Raw genomic sequence first — 23155 nt, forward strand, 5'->3', positions numbered from 1 at the left:
CAAGGCAAGGGAAATGGAAGCAAAAATAAACCTTTGAGACTACATGAAAATAAGCTTCCACACAGCAAAGGAAACGATCAAAAATACTAAAAGGCAGCCTACATAATGGGAAAAGATATTTGCACCTGACAAAGCTGATAAAGGATTAGTATCCAAAACATAAAAAACTGATAAAACTCAACAACTCAAACCCAAAAAATTCAATTAAAAAATGAGCACAAGACATGAAGAGATATTTCTCCAAGTAAAAAATACAGATGGTCAATAGACAGGAAAAGATGATCAATCAACATCACTCATCAGGGAAATGCAAATCAAAACAATAAGGGTATCACCTCATATCTGTCAGAATGGGTAAAATGAGAAACACAACAGACGAATATGGCAGAACATGTGAAGAAACAGCAACTTTCGCACTGGTGGCAGGAATGCAAACTAGTGCAACCACTGTGGAAAACAGTGGGGGAGATTCCTCAAAAGGTTAAAAATGGAACTACCCTATGGTCTATCAATCACACTACTGGGTATTTATCCAACAAATATAAAAACACTAATTCAAAAGGATATATAAACCCTTATGTTTATTGCAGCATTATCTACAGTATCCAAATTATGGAACCAGCCCACCTGTCTACTCACTGACTGATGAATGGCTAAAGAGGTCACCTGTGTGTGGGTTACACACACACACACACACACACACACACACACACACACACACACAATTATTCAGCCATAAAAAGGAATGATATAACACCTAGAGCTCATTGAATCAAGTGCCCTCCTTAATGCCACTCTGTTAACCGATCCCCCTCACCCATCTCCCCTTCCAACAACCCTCAGTTTGTTTTCTATATTTAAGAGTCTCTTATGATTTGCCTTCCTCTCTATTTTCCTCTTATTTTTCCTTGCTTCCCCTATGGTCATGTTTTGTTTCTTAAATTCCACAAGTGAAATCACATATTTGTCTTTCTCTGACTTATTTTGCTCAGCATAATACCCTTTAGTTCTTTTTATCAAAAGACTTCATCCATCTATTCATGAGAGATACAGAGAGAGAAGCAGAGACACAGGCAGAGGCAGAAGCAGGCTCCCTGTGGAAAGCCTGATGCAGAACTCGATCCTGGGACCCCAGGATCACACCCTGGGCCAAAGGCAGACACTCAATCATTGAGCCACCCAAGCATCCCAATATCCTTTAGTTCTATCCATGTCATTGCAAATGGCAAGATTTCACTTTTTGATGGTTGAGTAATATTCCATTATTTGTGTATGTGCATACACATAGCGCACACACACCATCTTTATCCATTCATCTGTTGATGGACATCTGGGCTCTTTCCAGAGTTTGGCTATAGTGGACACTGTGGCTATAAACGGGTGCGGGTGCCCTTCAGAGCACTGTTTGTAAATTTTGGGTAAATACCCAATAGTGAAATTGATGGGTGGTAGGATACCTCTATTTTTAACTTTTTGAGGACCTCCACAGTCTTCCAAAGTGGCCGCGCCAGTCTGCATTCTCACCAACAGTATAAGAGGGTTCCCTTTTACTACATCCTTGCCAACATCTCATTTCCCAAGTTGTTAAATTAAGCCATTCTGACTGGTGTGAAGTGGTATTTAATTGTCGATTTGTGTTTCCCTGATGCTGAGTGATGCTAATCATCTTTTCATGTGTCTGCTGGCCATTTGTAGGTCTTCTTTGGAGAAATGTCTGTTCATATCTTCTGCCCATTTCTTAACTGGATTTGTTTTTTTTTTCAGTGTTGAGTGTGGTGTGTTTTTTTTTGTTTTTTTTTTAAAGATTTTATTTATTTATTCATGAGAGACACGGAGAGAGAGGCAGAGACATAGGCAGAGGGAGAACCAGGCTCCCTGCGGGGGGCCCAATGCAGGACTCGATCCTAGGCCCCCAGAGCCAAAGGCAGACACTCAACCACTGAGCCACCCAGGCTCTGGAGTTTGATAAGCTCTTTATAGATTTTGGATACTAGCCCTGTATCTGGTGAGGCATTTGCAAATATCTTCTCCCATGCCCTAGGTTGCCTTTTGGTTTTGTTGACTGTTTCCTTTGCTGTGCAAAAGCTTGTTATCTTGATGAAGTCCCAATAGTTCATTTTTGCTTTTGCTTCCCTTGCCTTTGGAGACCTGTCTTGAAAGAAGTTGCTGCAGCAAGGTCAAAGAGGTTGCTGCCTGTGTTTTCCTCTAGGATTTTAATGGATTCCTGTCTCACGTTTAGGTCTTTCATCCATTTTGAGTCTATTTTAGTGTATACTATAAGAAAGTTCCAGTTCCTTTTTTACCTTTAATTCATTTAGTACAGAGTATTTTTTTGGTATTAATCTTGTCTCCTAGGCTTTCTTTTCATTGCTGTTTGTCTCATATCTTGTGTATCTTTTTAGATATTTATTTTTACCTCTTTTTCATTAGATTTAAGCTCCAAAATAAATTAAGCCCAAAAAAACCCCACAACCCTGAAAGTAAATAAAGTCAAATCCAGGGACGCCTGGGTGGCTCAGTGGTTGAGCATCTGCCTTCGGCTTGGGTCATGATCCCAGGGTCCTGGGATTGAGTCCCACAGAGGGCTTCCTGCATGAAGCTTGCTTCTCCCTCTGCCTGTGTCTCTGCCTCTCTCTGTGTTTCTCAAGAATAATACAATTTTTTTAAAAAGTCAAATCCATAAATCTTTACACTTCAATATAAGATTTTTAAGTCATTAGTAAACTGATATGCTTAATAAATATTTTCTGCTTTTCCTTTTTTAATCTTACGTATTTCCTAGAGCTAAATGAACTAATGGTATGGTTCCTGGCATATCCTAAGTTCTCAACATATAGAGGAAAGAATCTTTAGTAACTTTTCAACATTAGCTCTGAAGTCCAGCTCTCTGAGTTAAAATACTTAGCTCTAACACTATTTGAGTTACTAAATGACTTACTAAGTTTTTCGAATTTCAATTTCATTCCTTCTAAAAAAAATGGGAAAAATAATAAAACTACTTTATAGAACAGTTATAAGGAATAAATGAGAAAAAAAGACAAATATGTATAGCTCCTAGCACAGAGTGAATTAAATAAATATCAGCTATTTTTATTCTTTGCAAATAAACAAGAAAGCAAGCAACCTACCTCCACTCAATGTCCCATGAGGATCAAATACCTCACCTCCTAGAGTTACAGTTCTAGTCATTATTCTTTTGTCGAAAGCCACCTTTTTTGCATTATCCATATTATTACAAACAAACGTTGTTCCAAAGACAAATTCCATTGCTTTCTGAAGTTCTGGTTTGTATTCAACCAGGGAAAGAGCCACATGAACATTGTTAGGACCAACCTGTGGGAAAACAACAGATATATCACAGTACATACTACTACTTTCCTTACATTATTTTATAAAACAGAACTACTATACTACAAATTTAATTAACTTACCTAGCACTACAATTCCTTTTGAAATTTCTAAAATACTATGGAAAATCAAGAGTTTTAGAAAAAATTTGTTTAAACACTGAAACCTCTATGGCTAAATAAAATATTTAACTAAAGTACCAAGCATTATGAGACTGTCTATTAACAGCAGAAGGCAGCACCAAATTTCTAAATCCAAAATGGATTACTTGGCACATCTTGGTTAAAATAAAGCAACTGCTAGATCAACACAATTACACAAAATGTTTTGTTTCAATTATTAGTAATTTGTTTGTTCTAAGGAAATACTTTTTCATTCAAGTTAAACATGGGAGGGCAGCCACCTATCAGTTACAGAAAAACACAACTAACAATTGCCAGGCAAAAAAATGTTAAATCCCTGTTTTATTGTGATCCAACTGCCTCTTCTCAACCTTTGTTGATGTGTACTTCTGCCCATCTTTTTAAAACACTTAAGCATCATTTAAGGAACTTAGTAGCAACGGAAGAAATCAAAATGAAGGCAGTTCTGTGTAATAAATGTTCAGCATTGCCCTCTAACACCGCAGCTACCATTAAAAAGGTCTGATTAAGGGACCTGCGTAGAAGTATCTTTGTTGTTAGCTGAGATCCCCATTTACTTCTTTGGACTTGTCCAAAAAATGAAGTAACTTCCAAAACCTTCCAGACCCAATGGTGATTATTCAAAGTAAACAAAATACTAACCAGAAACACTACCTTTCAATTACTCTGCAATAATTTTCCTTCTCCTAAGAGTATACATGTCAATACAACTGTATTTTAAAATAATTTCCAGTGAAGGCTGATAACATAAGGATTGGCTTCATGTTATTACCCAATATTACACAACTATAATTGCCTTTTAAATGTATTGCCTTGTGTTCCTCTGGAGTTTACTTTTTTTGTTATTGTGTTTTTGGTTTTGTCTGTTTTTACTAATATCCATAACAGTTTAGATACACCTCAGCAGCTGACTGGATAGCCTGGTTCCCTGCTTTGCTTGTCCACAGGATGGAAGGCAACCTAGAGAAACTCAGAGAAGCAGCCCTGTTATGTAAGGCTGATAGATACCCCCTGTAACAGTTGTTACTGTGGGCAGTTAAACTGCACCTGGCATGAAAAAAACTGAAGAATTCTGGTATTTATAAGCTCTGTAATTCTAGTAACTCAGAGATTGGAAATGTAATACTATCATGTGATAGTCATGTAACCTGACTGAAGATTTAAAGACATTTTAACATTACAACTTTGAAAGATCAAAGGTAGTTTTAGTTTTCCACCATTGCCATTCCCCTTCCATCTAATTTCACAAGAAGCCAACTCTTTTTTTGTAAGCTTAAATGTTTAAGGCATGGTAACAACAACATTTTGTGGTTCTACATAGGATTCTGTCCCCCAAGTTAATCTCCTCTAACTAAAACAAAACAAAAAACGAAGATTTAGATAAAACACATAAAGAAGACTTACAAGATTCTGAGCAACCCTCAGAGTTTCTGGAGCAATACATCTGGCTGAAATTTTATTGAGTGGAATTATAGTGTATCGACGTTTCAGTTCCCCCTTTTCTAGTAACTTTTTTCCAGTAACCTAAAACATTGTGCATTTGAAATGAAAACATAAGATATTAATGACAGAAAACATTCAGAGGGAAAGAATGCAAGTTTAGGAATCCATAATTAAATGTTTAGTGCCTACTGAGGGGGGCACTTGATGGGATAAGCACTGGGTGTTATACTATATGTCAGCATTCAAACTCCAATAAAAAAATATACATACATACATACATACATAAATAAAATAAATGTTTAGTGCCTACTATGTGAACAATCAAAGGTCTAAAACTGGTAATATGCATTCTGGATTCCTGAGTAAGCATGACACTTCTTTGGGAATACAGTTAATCAAATATAATAATAATCAGTAATATAATAAAAAACCATTAAATGAATAAATGTACCTGTAAAGATAAGCAACCTTAGGAATATCTTAAAATATCAAGACATTACTCAATTCTAGCAGCTCATGATATTTTCAACTACAGAACTGTAAATTTTCTTTAATTAAAATTAATTTACCTCTGTGTCTACTACAACATTGTAGAGCCGTTCCCCAGCCACTAATTCTAAAGCTGTGGTTGTAGAAGTATCTTTCACACTAATCAGAGAAGCTACAAGTCCTTTCACACAATTTCTATTCCAGTTCTTCTCTGGATCTCTAAAATAGAACAGTTGACAAAAATTAATCTGAAATAATACAACAGAAAAAGTTGTATTTTACTAGGTAAGATTTCTTCCTAACAACACATTAAAAGAGAAGCTTATATGCTTTTAAGAAAAACAAAAATTTTTAAATGTTCCAGCTGACTAGACAACTATTGTTTTAAGTCAGTCAAAAGATCTTTCAGTACATACTGTTTTCAATGAAACAAAAATAACTTTGATGTTATGATCTTTAAAAAAAAAAAAAGATTTCAGAGACAGAGAGGGGGAGAGAGAGAGAGAACACATGAGAGTGAGAATCAGAGGGAGCGGGGAAGCAGTTTCTGCTGGGCTTGGAGCCCCACATGGGGATCAATCTTGGAATCCTGAGATCATGACCTGAACTGAAACTAGGAGTTAGGTGCTCAATCAGCTGAGCCACCCAGGCGCTCCTGATGTTATAATCTTTGTAATACATATACTACTCTAAGTATTCCTTGAAAAATACCCATGTTTTGAAACAAATTGTAAAATGTTAATGTAGATATTTAGAGAAAATTTTGACTGAGATTTAATTTCCTTCATTTTGGTCTTTAGAATTCCTACTGCCAACACTTGAAACAATTCAATAAACATTTAAGAATAAAAAATGCCAATTAAAGGAAAACAGCTTACAATGTTTTTCATACAGAAATCCTGATGTTAATAAAATTTTCAAACTGTCTTCCAGCTTAAAAATATATCTTGGCTATTACCACATTAAAATTTAAGGTTTAAATATCTTACCTGTAGGCAAATTGAATATTAGGAAATCTGGCTAAGAGAGCTTCATATGTTTCTTTCAATCTACTGATATCACGAGATAGCTGCCTGCGCTTTTCCAGAAGTCCTTCCTCCTTGTTTTCTGAACAGTAAATCACAAGTAAATTGACATAAAGCTTTTAAAAATGAAACATTCTATAGTTTTAAAGAAACGAACAGTAATCTCTATTTCCAAAGCATTCCTAGAAGCAAAATACAAATTTCTGGTATGAAATAAAAGGATGCTTAATATGAAAGGTCAAATAGACATTATTACCAACAAATAACAGAAATTTTCATTCTGAAAGCAATATAGGAGTTGAATAACTGAATGGGAACATACAAATGACTTCTTGAGTTTTCAAGTGGCACTTTGGTGACTGAAGCAGGAAATGGTCAGTAGTTGTTTTAAAAAATTCAGAGCTGGGAAAATGGAGAATCTTAATCTCCCCATGTCCCATGGATTTAACTAGATAACAACCACATCAATGTAAATAACCCAGAAAACGTCCCAAAGATTGGCACAACACTCTCCACAGCTAAGTTTAAAGAAGAGACCACGTCAAAGAGGGTAGGAAGGGCATATGCAGAGAGGTTCAGAAGATACTATATACACCAGTCCTACTATGGCCCGAGCAGGAGGCTGGGATCAGGCATCTGGTCTGACTGTAGCCTCACCCACCAAGAAAAGTCTCTCAAGGGACAACATAAGGAAAGCAACAAGCAGTTCCGTGCTACTGCATCTCCAGCAAACACCTAGTCTGACTCAGCTCAAACCCAAAGCAGTCCCAGACTGGCCCACTAACAACAGAGGGTACAAACCCTGTCCATGACAGGCAAAGAGACATTCCAGACAACTGGACTGAAGGCAAAAGCGGCTGAGCCATAACAGTAGGCTACACACGACATAAAAGATACCACTAAAGCATCAGGTTCTGGTGAACAGGAGACACTGCACTGCAGAGCACTATAGGAATTCAGCTTCATAAGGTCACTACTTTCAAGATCAGGAGATATAGCTAATGTTCCTAACATATAAAAACAGACACAAAGTTAGTCAAAATAGGGGATACAGGGATATATCCCAAAGGAAAGAAGAGGACAAAATCATAGCAAGAGAGCTAAATGAAACACAAATATGCCTGATAAACAATGTAATGATCATAAAGATATTCACTGGACTTGGGAAAGACTGGACTTCAATGAGACCCTTAACAAAGAGACAGAAAACATTAAAAAAAAAAAATCAGAGATGAAGAACTCAATAACCAAAATTAAAAATATACAAGATGGAACAAACAGCAGACTACAGGAGGCAGAAGGACAGATAAGCAACCTATAGGACAGAGTAACAGAAAGCAATCAAGCTGAACAGGTGATAGAAAAAAAATAACAAAAAATGAAAACAGACTTACAGAAGTCAGCAATACCATCACGCATAATAACTTTCAGAAACAGAAAATTTGAAGAAATAGTAGCTGAAAACTTCCCGAATCTAGGGAAGGAAACAGAAATCGAGATCTGGAGACAGAGCCCCCAACAAAAATCAACCCAGGGAGTCCAGACCAAGACAAAGTAGTGATAAAGAGGAATTTAAAAAATAGCAAGAGAAAATAGTTACAAATAAGGAAACTCCATAGGCTATTAGTTGATTTTTCAGTGCAAATCTTGCAAGCTAGAAGGGCGTGGCATGATACCTTCAAGTGCTGAAAGGCCACCAAGGCCATCATTCTTTTCAAAAGCACATGGAACATTTTCCAGAACAGATCCCATATTAGGCCACAAAAGAAGTCTCAACAAATTCATACCATGCATATTTTCTGACCACAATGCTATAAACTAGAAATCAACCACAAGAAAAAGTCTGCAAAAAGCACAAACACATGGAGGACAAAAACATGCTACTAAAGAATGAATCAGTCAATCAAGGTGGGGGAGGGGTGGAGAGGGGGAGGAAATAAAATACATGGAGACAAATGAAAATGAAAACACAATGGTCCAAAATAGCTGGAATGCAGCAAGCTGTTCTAAGAGGAAAGTTTAAAGCAATACTGGCCTACCTTGGAGAAGCAAGAAATACCTCAAATATCCTAACCTTTTACCTAAAGGAGCTAGAAAGAAGACAAACAAAACCCAAAACCAGAAGAAGGAATAATAAAGTTAGAGCAGAAACAAATGAAATAGAACTAAAGAACAGAACAGATAAAAGAAACCAAACTTTTAGCCAGACTCAATAAGAAAATAAGGAGGACTAAACAAATGAAATCAGAAATGAGGAAAAATAACAACCAACACCACAGAAATACAAATTGTAAGAGAATATTATGAAGAAATATATACAAACAAATTGAACAACCTAGAATAAACTCCTAGAAACATATAACCTAACAAAACTGGAACAGGAAGAAATAAAAAATTTTAACAGACTAACAGCAGTGAAGCTGAATCAGTAATATAAAAACTCCCAAAAAGCAAAAGTCCAGGACCAGACGACTTCATAGGCAAATTCTACCAAATATTAAAGAACAGTTAATACTTATTCTTCTCTCAACCTATTCCAAAAATAGAAAAGGAAGGAAAACTTCCAAATTCATTTTATGAGGCCAGCATTACCCTGATTAAAAAAACAAAGATACCACACAAAAAAGAGAACTAAGAGCCAGTATCTCTGATGAACATAGATGCAAAAATCTTCAACAAGGTATTAGCAAACCAAATCCAACAATACATTAAAAGAAATCATTCACCACAACCAAGTGTGAATTATTCCTGGTTAAACATTTACAAATCAGTCATCGTAATATGTCACATCAACAAGATAAGGGATAAAAACCGTAAGATCATTTCAATAGATAAAAAGCATTTGACAAAGTATAATATCCATTCATAATAAAAGCCTTCAACAAACTAGGTTTAGAGGATATATACCTCAACATAATAAAGACTCTATAGGAATAATCCACAGCTAACATCATAATGGGGGAAAAAAATGGAGCTTTCCCCTAAGATCCGGAACAAGACAAGGATGCTCACTCTCACCAATTGTATTCAACAATGGTACTAAAGTCCTATCCACAGTGATCAGATCAGCCAAAAAAGAAATAAAAGGCATCCAAATTGGTAAAGAAGTAAAACTTTCACTATTTCCAGATGGCATGATACTACGTATAAAAAGACTGAAAGATCACCAAAAAAACTGCTAAAAACTGATAAATGAATTCAGTAAAGTTGCAGGATACAGAATCAATGTACAAAAATCTACTGCCTTTCTATGCACCAATAATGAAACAGCAGAAAGATCTATATGCCAATAATTAAACAGCAGAAAGAGAAATTAGGAAAAGATTCCATTTACAATTGCACAAAAAATGATAGAACACCTAGAAATAAACTTAACAAGGATGTATAAGATCTGTACTATGAAAACTATAAAACACTGATGAATAAAATTGTAGACAACATAAACAAACGGGAGGATATTCCAGGTTCATGAATTAGAAGAACAAATAGTGTTAAACTCTCCCTACTACTCAATCTACAGATTTAATGCAATCTCTATCAAAATAACTATCATTTTTTACAGAACTACAACAAACCATCCTAAAATTTGTATGGAACCACAAAAGACCCTGAATAGCCAAAGCAATCTTGAAGAAAAAAAAAAAAAAAAAAAAAAAAAAAAACAGAACTAAACTGGAGGTATTACAATCATAAATTTTAAGATATACTATAAAGATGCAGTATTCATAACAGGCACAAAAGTGGACACATAGATCAATGAGATATAAAAGAGAACCCCAAGATACACCCATGATTATATGGTCAATTAATCTTTGACAAAGCTGGAAAGAATATACAGTAGGAAAAAGCCCCTACAACAAGTGGTGCTAGGAAAACTGGACAGCTGTCTGCAAAAGAATGAAACTGGACACTTTCTTATACCATAAACAAAAATAAACTCAAAATGGGTTAAGGACCTAATGTGAGACTTTTTTAAAACCATAAAAATCCTAGAAGAAAGCACAGGCAATAATTTCTCTGATACTGACCATAACAACATTTTTCTAGATAGATCTTCTAAGGCAAGAGAAACAAAAGCAAAAATAAACTACTGGGACTATGTCAAAATAGAAAGCTTCAGTACAGCAAAGGAAACAGCCAACAAAATTAAGACAATCTATGGAATGGGAGAAGGTATTTGCAAATGACATATCCATTAAAGGTTAGTATCCAAAATATGTAAAGAACTACTACAACTCAACACTAAAAAAATAAATAATCCAGTTAAAAACAGGCAGAAGACAAATAGACATTTCTGCAAGAAGACATACAGATGGCCAACATACACATGAAAAGATGCTCAACATTACTCATCACCAGGCAAATGTAAATCAAAACCACAATGAGATATTAGTTCAAACCTATCAGAATAGCTAACTAAAATAAGACAAGAGACAACAAATGGTAGCAAGGATGTGGAAAAAAGGAACACTTGTGCACTGTTGATGGAGGTGCAAAATAGTGTAAACACTTTGGAAAACAGTATGGAAGTTCCTCAAAAAAGTAAAAATAGGATTATCATATAATCCAATAATTCCAATACGGGATATTTACCCAAAGAGAATGAAAACACGAATTAAAAAGAAAATACACACTCCTATGTTTACTGAAGAATTATTTGCAATAGCCAAATTATGGAAGCAGTCCATGTATCTATCAATAGATGAATGGATAAAGAACATATAGTATAGACACACAATGGAATATTACTCAGCCACAAAAAAGAATGAAATCTCTCCATTTGCAACATTGGTGAATCTGGTGAGTATAATGCTAAGCGAAATAATTCAATCAGAAAAAGACAATTGCCATATGATTTCACTCCTATGGAATTTAACAAAAGAACAAATAAGGAAAAAGAGAGACAAACCAAAAAACCACTTTTTTAAAAGATTTTATCCACTTATTCATGAGAGACAGAGAGAGGCAGAGACATAGGCAGAGGGAGAAGCAGGCTTCCTGTGGGGAACCCAATCCAGGACTTGACCCCAGGACCACGCCCTGAGCCAAACCAAAGACTGACCCACTCAGGTATCCCCAAAAAACCACTCCTAACTATAGTTAAACTGATGGGGAGGTGATAAGGGGATGGGTGAAATGAAACAAGTGGTTTAACAGTACATTTATGATGAACACAGAGTAATGTATAGAATTGTTGAATCACTACACTGTACACATGAAACTAATATAACACTGTATGTTAAGTATACTGGGATTTAAAACAAAACAAAACAAAACAAACAAAACAAAACAAAACAAAACAGCTGTTTTATACTTAGTTGACCCTTAAACAATGGGATGGTTGCTGCGGGGAGAGGTTGGGGCACTGACACCCCTCTCCCATGAAGTTCTAAATCCATGTTTAACTTTTTTTTAAGTAGTCTCTGGCCCAAAACAGGTTTTGAACTCACAACCCTGAGATCAAGAGCTGTACGCTCTACCAACTGAAGCAGATACCCCTGAATCTGTGTTTAACTTTTGATCCTCAAACTTAAACTTAATGAGCCAAACATCGACAAGAAGCTTTACTGATAAGATAAATGGTTAACACATATTTTCTATGACATATGCATTATATGTTGTATTATTACAGTTAAGTAAGCTACAGAAAATTGTAAGGAGGGAAACCTGGGTGGCTCAGCATTTGAGTGTCTGCCTTTGGCTCAAGACGTGATCCCTGGGTCTGGAATCGAGTCCCACACATCGGGCTTCTTGCAGGGGGCCTGCTTCTCCCTCTGCCTATGTCTATGCCTCCCTCTGCCTCTCATGAATAAATAAAATATTTAAAAAAGAAAGAAAGAAAATTGTAAGGAAAATACATTTATAATACCGAGTTGTATTTATTTAAAAAAAAAAGTCTCAAGTAGACTCATGCAATTCAAACTTAGGTTCAGGGATCAACTGTTTTATAAATACTTATACTAACATCCATTAATAGAGTCAAAAAAAATCCTACTTGCTATTTCCTTTATTTATTTTTATTTTATTTTTTTAAGATTTTACTTATTTATTCATGAGAGACAGAGAGGGAGAGAGGCAGGCAGACAGACATACACAGGCAGAGGGAGAAGCAGACTCCATGCAGGGAGCCCAATGTGGGACTTGATCCGGGGTCTCCGAGATCACATCCTGAGCCAAAGGCAGACGCTCAACCACTGAGCCACCCAGACATCCCCAATTTAGTTTCTATCAACAATCACTGCCTCCTAATGATTTAATATCAGGTGTTTAAATGCAAACCTTCATAATTTAGCTTCTTCATTTCGGCTTCTAGTTTTTCTTTAAGTTTCTTCACAGCCTCTAAAGCTTCTTGATCTTTCCTGTAGCCACTATCCATCTTCTTAACTTCAGCCTGTTTAGTCTTTAATTCTTGTTGGGCATGTTTCAACTTCATCTGAGCCTGTTATTGAAAATTTAATAGACTATTTGAGGCAGATAGTGCTAGTGATTAAATGACCATAGATGCAGATTGGTTTAAGAAACATCAGACTTAAAATGTAACTATTAGGTGACTTGCATTAATATTTCAAGAGATGAATCATTTCCCAGTATTTTCTCCTCAGAAAACAACTCAGTCTAAACAAATAAATGCTTAACATAAGTGATTACTTATAATTTAAGCCCATTTTTTAATACTTATAAAAGATGACATTACTGAGTTCAAAGATTATATTGAAGAATAATTGCCATTAGCTGTTAAATTAAAAACACAACAGAAATCTAGTAATCAGAACACTAGTTCTCTTCCTTTCCACTTACGTATGCCCGTTTGTTAGTGTATTTTTGAGTGTTGTTCAATTAACAATGGAGAAACTGTACTGAGCAATAAGAAAATTCAACTGGGACAGGAAACTAACAAGAGAAATTTCAATGCCAGGAGAAATTCAAATTTATATAACTAAGGACTGTTCCTTAAAAGCATGAACTCGTATTCTGAGATCGAACTGGATGTGTCATCCAAGACTGAATAATGGTGGACTTTTCCCAATATATACTAAGTTACAGAAAATCTGAGAGGACCAGCAAGTTTTTTTGTTATTGATCTCTTACAAATTCTTGTGACCATCATCTTTGAATGGAAAAGTTGCAAATGCGTAACAGAAATGTTGAACAGGAGTAATACGACACAGACACAAACATCTGTATTTTTAAAGAGGAGTCTTCTTTTAAAAGATAATGTGTGAAAAAATTTATTTTTTCTTTCTGCCCTCAAAACTCTTGCATGTATAAGACTTTAAAAGCTGTAAAACTATCTAAACAAATTTGAAAGCTTGAATGACAAGCTTTGAAGATTATGAAATCAGTGTAGGGAAATGGAAGACTAGAAAGGCTAAGAGGGAGGTAGAGATAACCTCAAGGATGAAAGGTAAGGACTAAGTGTGGGGGCACAGAATTGGGCAGGATGTTTGTTGTCCTGTTAGAGCTTAAGATTGTGACTTTATGTTGCCACTAAAACAGCAAAAACAACAAATTAACCTCAAATATTCCATACAATACTACAAATAGAATAAAGCGTTTATTGCATTTACAATTTCAACTAATCTAGGAGAGTATTTAATGTTATAGCATCTCAAACTATTGTCATCAATATTTAGCAGTTAACATATTTGAATTTCATTGTGCTATAAAGCACCTAATTTCATTAGGTGCTATAAAGCAGCAAGATAACAAATTCCTTGACATCGATCTGATTATTTTCAACATTTTATAACAACTGTCAAAGCACAGCAGCTTCTTAAGGGGGGAAAAAAAAAAAAAAGAGCAATCACACAATCATTAATGTCTATATTTACCTGTTTGGCTTCTGTCTGAGCTTTACTTATGTCATTTTTACAGGCCATCATTTGACCAGCAAGAGTTGCTTCTGCTCCATCTTCATTACTAGACAATCCAGCGGAAACAGCATTGAAGTGCTGCTGTGCAGCAGCCAAAGCTTCAGCATCTTTATTACTTGCTTCTTGAAGGGCATTCAGCCCATCTGTTATCTTTTTAACCTCTTTTTCCTTTGCTGCTAAAGTTCTAGAATCCTTCAGGAAGAGTTTCAGATTGGAAAATATTATGTTTTAGGAAAGATTCCCACTTTTTCTTATATACCTATGCCCTTATGTCATCAAATTTCATAGCATTCTGAAGTGGGCATGGTTAAAAGGAAAATAATTTAACCATCCTAACTTTAAAACTTTATTTCCATTTTTCAATTCACCCTCTGTTTTTGGGATAAATGTACCCTTATACTACCAGAAATACTTTCATTCCACATGCTACAATCTAATCCAGAAATTAGTTAAACAATAGCACAAACCAGTCATTTGAAGAAACTAAAAATTAACTTTCTAGAGCTCTAAAAAAGTAATAACCATTCTACTCCAAGCTTCAAAGTGAAGATTGTAGGACTAAGAACACATACATGAAAATTTATAAACTATCAAAAGCCATAAAATTTAAATATTAAATACTTGTGTGAACGGCATTACTAATACTTAATACCGTTTAAGTTATATACACTAAAACACCATTATACGGTAAGATACCAGCCTGGGGCGGGGGGCGGGGAATCCAGCTATATTATTTACATGAAAGTGACCAAAAATTTTGGCCTACATGTTTAGTTCATGATTAGAAATATTAGATATTTAACATCTACCAGGCATTGTTCTAGACATTAAAGACACAGGTTCCTCAGGGACCCTATATTCTAGAGGGGAAGACATAGTAAAAAATAAAGCAAGGGACAGAAAGTGATGGGAACTACTATTTTAAAAAGAATGAGGGAAGGCCTTTTTGTGATGACATTTTGGGCAGAAACCTACATGAAATAAAAGGAGTGATCATGCTGATGCTAGGGGGACACAATTACGCAAGCTCTGCAGAATACGCTTGGATGTTTGAGGAACTGTGGTTGGAGCAAAGTGACCGAGTGGAAAGGTGCCAGAAGTCCTAACATGTACAGTCTTGTGGACCATGGTAAAGGTGGTAAAGGCTGAATTTAATTATATATGTGACACTGAAACATTAAAGAACTTTAAGCCCAAGAGCGATGTGATCCAATTTATATTTCAGTTTCTGTGAAGAACAGACTGTAGAGCAGCAGGAGTAAAAGCAGGGCAAGTGGTAAGGACTCCATTATAGCATCCCTCTTGTGAGGTGATGGCCTCCAGGTTAGCAGTGATGGAGGTGATGAAAAGTGGCTGTATTAAGGATGTACTTTTAAAGTGAGGAGAATTTTCTGACAGAGTTTGAGAAAAAAGAGAGAATGCAGGAGGACTCTAATTTCTAGATCCAACAATTAGGTTAATAGTGGTGCCATTTTCTGATGTGGGAAAATTCAGTATTGAAAAAGGTTTGGGTAGTTAAGGAAAACTTAAAAATTTTATTTTGGATACATTAAGTTTTAGACTCTTTACCTATGTATAAGTGTCAATCAAATAGCTGGACAAATAAATACAGAATTCAGGGAAAGAGTCAAGTTTAGTTAAAGATCTGAACATCACCATGCAGATGGTATTTTAGGGCTATCAGGCTGGATGGAACTACCTAAGAAATGAGTGCATATAAAAGAAGTTTGAGCACAAGCCCTGGGGCATGCCAACATTTGTATTTAGATTTGTCTCTCTAGATTAGATTCAATATTCCTATATTCAACCACCTAATCAACATCTCTACTAAGTTTAACAGGCACCTCAAGCTTATTATGTTCACAGTGTACTTCTATTTTCCACTAAGCTAATGGTAATGCTATTTCCAATTGTCAAAGACAAAAATCTTCAGTATCCGTCAGACCTTTCTTCCACTTTCAGCAACCAATCTGTCTGGACTACCTTATTGGACCCACACTTAAAAATACTCATAAAATCCTATAATTTCTCTCAATACACCCATTTATACTGCTATCCTAGAGCTATCATTGGCACCTACCACCTGAATTACCTGCTTCTTCCCCTTATCTTTGTATTATTCTCTAAATACCATGAAAGTACTATTAAAATATAAAAAATCTTGTTCTTCTCTTCTTAGCCAGCTACAATAGCTTCCCATGTCACTCAGAATAAAGATCAGAGTCTTTCACATCTTACAAAATCATGTGGATTGCGCTCCTTTTACCTTTCCGTATTCCTACTTACTGCTAACTGGCCACAATTACTCTCCCTGCATTTTTATTTCTAATACCGTAGGTACCTGGGACAACTGCTACTGGTACATCTTCCCCCAGAGCCAATTTATTTTCATGGTTCTCTGACTTCCGTCAGGTCTTATTAATGAAATATCACCCTCTCAATGAGATCTCCAGTGGTTACCCAATTTAAAAATCCCTAACTGTACCCACCTCCTTTATATTCCTAAAACTCTCCCCTGAATTTTCTCCAAATCACTTATCACTATATAACACGCTATATATTTCACCTATTTTATCATCATTTTCCTCATTGGAATGAAGACCCAAAAGGCACTGGTCCAAACTGTCATTTTGTCCACTGCTCTATCTGTAGCCCAAACAACTGCACTTGGTCCATAGCACACACAAGCAATAAATATTAATGAAATGGACTTCAGATTTACTGAACTTTGTATTTACTTACCTCAATCATATTTTTTTCTAGTTCTCTGCGTTTGTTCTCTTCACTTGCCAGATTTTTCTTCTTGAGATCAAAGGCACTTTGAGATTTAGTATTAACTCGCTGAGCTTCTGCAAGAGCATCTTCTAAAGATCGGAGTTTACCTCCAATTTCCTATAATCAAATGCATCCAAATCAATCAAAGTACTTATAATTTACTCATGCCATCATTTTCTTATAGGACTTCAAGAAGACTGACTTTTTATAAGCTTATTATAAAGATTAACAAATCAATATGGAAGACTACATCCAGCGAACCTTAGTTACTATACATAATTTTTTTACAGTATATCATCTCTTATGTATGTCTGACCTTATCTTTTCCTTTTTCCAACTCTTCTATTTCACGACTAAGTGCTTTTATTTTTTTGTCATCCTCAGACAATTTTTCTTTAAGCTTTACAACTTTATCTTGCATTTCTTTTAACTCCTCAGCTGAGCGTTCTTTTGTATCTTCAGCCAGCAAAAACTGATAAGCAATATATAAACGACTCAAATGTTCTATTTCCCTCATTATTTTTTGGTACTCCAAGTAAGAAGATCTTTCCTGGAAAAGAAACCACCAATAAAGTATAACTCAACCTTCATATTTTTCAACAAATTTAGAAAGACTCAAACTATAGCAACATGTATAAAACTCCCCATAACAGTTTTCATCTTAAGTTAGTGATCATGGATTATAGAAACTTAAACATTAGTGGCTTTTCAAATAGCATTATACCATAACCAGTGAATCCTATGTGGCTATTTCTTCTAATATATAATCAGGCAGTTGGGATTAACAAAGAAATGTACATAAAAGGTTCATAAACTGAGGGTAGTAGTTTATCAGTATGACCTATACAACCACCAATGATACACTATTACATGTATTTTGTAGTAGTATTACCAAGATACCTACCCAACAGTCAATTATGTAACTTATTTATAAACATATGCTTACACATTACTAACTTGATTCCATTAAGGACCTGCTAGGGTAGACAGAGTAATAATGAAAATCTCTGTAACTTACAGATGAAGAAATGAACTCCGTGTCGTTAAATGACCTCTCTAATGTCAGATTCAGAATGAATTTTGCAAAATTGGGTGTAAAACCTAGGTTTATTTATTTATTTTTAAGATTTTATGTATTTATTCATGAAAGACCCAGAGAGAGAGAGGCAGAGAAGACACAGGCAGAGGGAGGAGCAGGCTCCATGCAGGGAGCCCGACTTGGGACTCGATCCCAGGTCTCTAGGATCACGCCCTGGGCCAAAGGCAGTGCTAAACCGCTGAGCCACCCAGGCTGCCCAAAACCCAGGTTTAAACTCATGATCTAGGCGCACCTATGTGGCTCAGTTGACTGAGGATCTGCCTTCAGCTCAGGTCATGATCCCAGGGTCCTGGGCATCCCTGTTTGGTGGGGAGTCTGCTTCCCCCTCTATCCCTCTCCCCCTGCTTGTGCTCTTGTGTGCACTCTTTCTCAAATAAAATCTTTTTAAAAAGATAAATTCACTCTGATTTAGTGTTTTCTACTAAAACATGCCTATAAACAGGATACCTTCAAGATCACTATTCAGTCCTTCCAATAACATCCACAATACTATATGGATTCAGAAGACAACTTTGAGAAGTATTGAATTTTAATGAACATTTAATGAATTCCTAAATACACAACTTTATTTATTTTTAACGACTTTATTTATTTATTCATGAGAGACATAGAGAGAGACAGAGACACAGGCAGAGGGAGAAGCAGGCTCCATGCAGGAAGCCCGATGCAGGACTTGATCCTGGGACTCCGGGATCACAACCTGAACCAAAGGCAGACACTCAATTGCTGAGCCACCCAGGCGTCCCAATGGACAACTTTAAAATCAATACGCCCTCAATGCATTTTTTTCACTGAAACGCTGATGGCGTCAGAAACTTTAAAAATTATAGAAACAACCTGGACATGTTTCAGTTCCCTTCACTTACCAACTGTCTTGATAGCAATAATTACAGTGATAGCCTCTATTATCCTAGAAGCTATTCACTCTACCAGCAGGAGTATTATGAATGTCATAACCTCAAGAAATGTCCCACTCAATTCTAATTATTCAGAAAGTCTAGACTTCTCTCCAACAAAGTATTACATCATTACGAATCATTACAAAATGATTGGCATATCATTTTCTGGGATCACCAGTGATCTCTGAAATCATTATGATTAATAGATATGCAGAACATGTCTTCTACAAGCAGAAGGCTGATGATCAAATATCAACTCTTTAACTCCTTATTTCATCCTACAGAAAAATTCCTGTGGCACACATTTCATCTTTATTTGTATGGTCTTAAATACCGTCACCAATTTTGAGACATTCTAGCTGGCAATCCTCTATACAGTATATACCTCCTTTAATTTTTGAATGGTTGGAGTAATCTCTTCTTCAAGTATCTGGAAAATAAAGGAAAATCAAATTTTTCAGTATGTAAAGTACCATTAAAAAAATGTGAAAGGAAAGTACCATGAAGTCTAGGGAAAAATTGGGAAAGGGAATTTCCTCTTTGCAGTAAAGAAACTCTAAAATTACTTTCATATTTAAAAATATTTTATGTAAATTTAATTACCGTCTTAATTTCTTTCAGCTTAGCCTCTTTTTTTTCTATAGTTTTCTGGGCAGCTATTTTTTTGTATTCATACATCCTGGTTCCAGCTGCTTCTTCTATCATGGACAAAATCTAGAAAGACAATTACATTAATGTTTTAAGAATCCAAGATAAAGAACTTCATTTGAGTTTACATTAAGTATATCATTGAAGGTCTTAACTTCACTAAATATCTTACCAAATAATGCCCCAAATGTATCAAAGAAGTACATACAAATGCGTGTATTCCCCATAGCCTTAACATTCAAGAAACTTTTCTGGCCTTTACGCCAACCTAAAAATCAAACTTCATGCTACACTGAGGATGTAGAGTAAAAGCTCTTTTAAAATTGAAGCCAGGAATGTCTGGCTGGCTCAGCTGGCTGAGCATGTGACTGTTGATCTTGAGGTTGCGGGTTTGAGCCCCACATTGGGTATAGAGATTATCTAAAGATAAAAATTTAAAAATAAAATTGAAGCCAGTAACTCCTCTCTCTTTTCCTTCAAATATAAGTCTAAAAAAAAGTAAAGGCTAACAACATTCAGTTGTCGCTTTAGAGTAATCCTTTCTGACAACAGGATGAAGTGTGACATAACATATGCATCCCAACCATGGCACTTGCTCTAAGAACTTGGGCAAGTAACTTAATTTGTTATGCCAGTTTCTTCATCCATAGGATACTTAGTATGTCACAATACTGTTGAGAATTACACAAAGTAATTTATGTGGAAAGCACTCTGAAAAAGGTAAATATTAATCAATTACAATTTTATAAGTAGAACAATTTTGCCAGCGCTTCTTTTTCAGAGGCTTCTATTCATCATCAAGTCTTATCTCTAGAGGATTATTTCTCTCAAAACTTTTTTGATTTCTATGTATTTGTTAGGTTTCAAATTAGAAGTTTCCCCTTAAAATGTTATGTAAGGAAGATATGCATAACCTACAGGTTCAGAACAGACCAGTGTTATCAATTATCAGTTTTATCTTAGTTCTTCTCAACAGAAAAGAGTAACTTTTGTTCTTGTACAAAACACTTATTCCTTCATACCAACTCTTTCAAGGGGGTTTCAAGAAAAAAATTAAAATTAAGTATAAATACCCTAAGCAATCCACTGTACGTAATGAATTAATTTCACTCAACTCTTTTTCTGTAGGGTTTAAGTCTAACATGGAACAATGGTTGAGAAGGGCTGCTCGATACAGTCATTGGGCACATAAAATTCTTAGAACACTGGTTAATAAACTCCTTGATATTTGCCACTGTGGGGATTTTTTTAGATTTGACATCAAAAGCCAAGGCCACAAAAGCAAAAACTATATCAAACTGAAAACCTTCTGCATAGCAAATCAAATCATAAACAAAATGAAAAGGTAACCTATGAACGGGAGAAAATAGTTGTAAATCACAAATTTGCTACAGGTCTAACATCCAAATACGTGAAGAATTTGTATATACAACTCAAAAGAAGAAAAACCAAACAATTCAATTTAAAAACGGGATGCGAGGATGTGAACACATAGTTTTTCACAGAAGACATACACAAATGGCCAATGTGTATGTGAAAGGTACTCAACATCACTATCATCTAGGAAATGCAAATTAAAACCATGAGCTACTCCCTCTGTTGGAATGGCTATTATCACAAAGACAAGAAATATCAAGTGTTGGTGATGCTATGGAGAAAGGGAAACCTTTACATATTGTTGGCAGGAACTTTACATATTGTTGGTAGGAATGTAAGTTGGGTGCAGTCATTATAGGAAACTATGAAGGTTCCTCAGAAAATTAAAAATAGAACTACCATGTAATCCAGCAATTCCATTCTGGCTATTTATCCAAAGAAAACAAAGGTACTAACTTGAAAAGGTATCTGCACCCTCATTTACAATACCAAGACATGGAAACAACCTAAGTGTCCACTGACAGATGAATGAATAAAAAGATGTGACATATATACATATATACACAATGGCATATAATAAAGCTATTTAAAAAAGAATGCAATTTTGCTATTTGTGACAATGTGGATAGAACTTGAGGGCATTATGACAAGTGAAATAAGTCAGAGAAAGACAAATACCATATAATCTTACTATATGCAGAATCTAAAAAGAAAAAAAGAAAAAAAAAAAAAAAACCCTGAGCTTATAGAGAACATATTCATGGTTACCGAAGATGGGAGTTAGTGGGTGGGCAAAATGGGTACAGGTGAAAAGGTACAACCTCCCAGTTATAAAAGTCCATGGTAGTCACCATGTTACAGCATGAGGACCTTAATTAATAATACTGTATTGTATATTTGAAAGTTACTATGAGAGTAAATCTTAAAAGTTATCCTAAGAAAAAGAAAATTGTAACTGGTTATGGATGTTAACTAGATTTATAAGGATCATTTTGCAACATCTACATATGTTTAATCACTACATCGCATATCAACTAATATGCCACTTCTACCTCTATTAAAAAAAAAAAAAATCTGTGCCCCAATGTCCCAGGCATTTTCCTATACATTCTCATTTAATCCTCAGAAAAGACCTGAGGTATGGCCTACTAACTCTAATTTATGGATAAGGAAACAAAGAATCAGAAGGGTTATGTTATACAGCTTTAAAAAGGTGAAGTGTAGGGCACCTGGGTGGCTCAGTGGTTGAGCATCTGCCTTTGGCTCAGGTCGTGACCCAGGACTCCTAGGATCAAGTCCTGCATCAGGCTCCCAAGGAGCCTGCTTCTCCCTCTACCTATGTCTCTGCTTCTCTGTCTGTGTCTCTCAAGAATAAATATAATCTTAAAAAAAACAAACAAAAAAAACGGGTGGGGAGATATAGCGCCAAATAGTTAAAAAAAAAAAAAATTCTTTACTAGTCACTTTTAAATCAATAATGTTTCTAAGAATTTTAATGGAAGAAATTTTTAAAAATTGATTTAAAAGATTAAAACACTATCCACAATTATAATTTTTACTGTCCACAAATAGCATCCTTACCTCTGGAGGTTTCATATTCAATACTTTTGTAATTCGGCCCTGAAAAATAAAATGGCAGTTACTATAATGATAAATTAATCACCTACCTAAAGGCATACATGTTTATCTTCACTGAAGCTGTTCCATCCTAATATACCAATCTTTTAGGAGTTCTTTCTTTAATCTACATGAAAAGATGTTTCTTTTATTATATTTGAGACCAAAGTTACCTTATAATTCCTAATTTTGCCAATTACCTTTTCACTTACCAGTGATATGGTTATTAAAAAATATGAAATTAACTCAGACTGTATTTCTGAGGCAATATTAATGATATAAAAGTGTCCAATAAGTATATATATAAATTTTAGCATAATTGTTTAACACGTCTTTTTTTTAAAGGCTACACTCCGGGATCCCTGGGTGGCACAGCAGTTTAGCGCCTGCCTTTGCCCCAGGGCGCGATCCCGGAGAC

The 23155-nt window shown here is 35.4% G+C and overlaps 1 protein-coding gene across 3 annotated transcripts in view; it reads right to left on the reverse strand.

Moving 5' to 3' along the window:
- Window positions 1-23155, reverse strand: part of SMC2 (structural maintenance of chromosomes 2) — a 62908-nt gene that overhangs the window by 33761 nt on the left and 5992 nt on the right. For all 3 annotated transcript variants that reach the window (XM_041764101.1, XM_041764100.1, XM_041764099.1), the window contains exons 5-15: window positions 22702-22740; window positions 19699-19809; window positions 19481-19525; window positions 17414-17647; window positions 17065-17214; window positions 14281-14514; window positions 12728-12887; window positions 6413-6530; window positions 5504-5642; window positions 4896-5015; window positions 3129-3333 (exon numbers count right to left, since the gene is read on the reverse strand). In XM_041764101.1, coding sequence (XP_041620035.1) covers window positions 3129-3333; window positions 4896-5015; window positions 5504-5642; window positions 6413-6530; window positions 12728-12887; window positions 14281-14514; window positions 17065-17214; window positions 17414-17647; window positions 19481-19525; window positions 19699-19809; window positions 22702-22740 — 1555 coding nt within the window. The remainder of the gene's footprint in view (window positions 1-3128; window positions 3334-4895; window positions 5016-5503; window positions 5643-6412; window positions 6531-12727; window positions 12888-14280; window positions 14515-17064; window positions 17215-17413; window positions 17648-19480; window positions 19526-19698; window positions 19810-22701; window positions 22741-23155) is intronic.

The sequence above is a fragment of the Vulpes lagopus genome, chromosome 7 (genome assembly GCF_018345385.1).
Source record: "Vulpes lagopus strain Blue_001 chromosome 7, ASM1834538v1, whole genome shotgun sequence".
Classification (NCBI taxonomy): Eukaryota; Metazoa; Chordata; class Mammalia; order Carnivora; family Canidae; genus Vulpes; species Vulpes lagopus.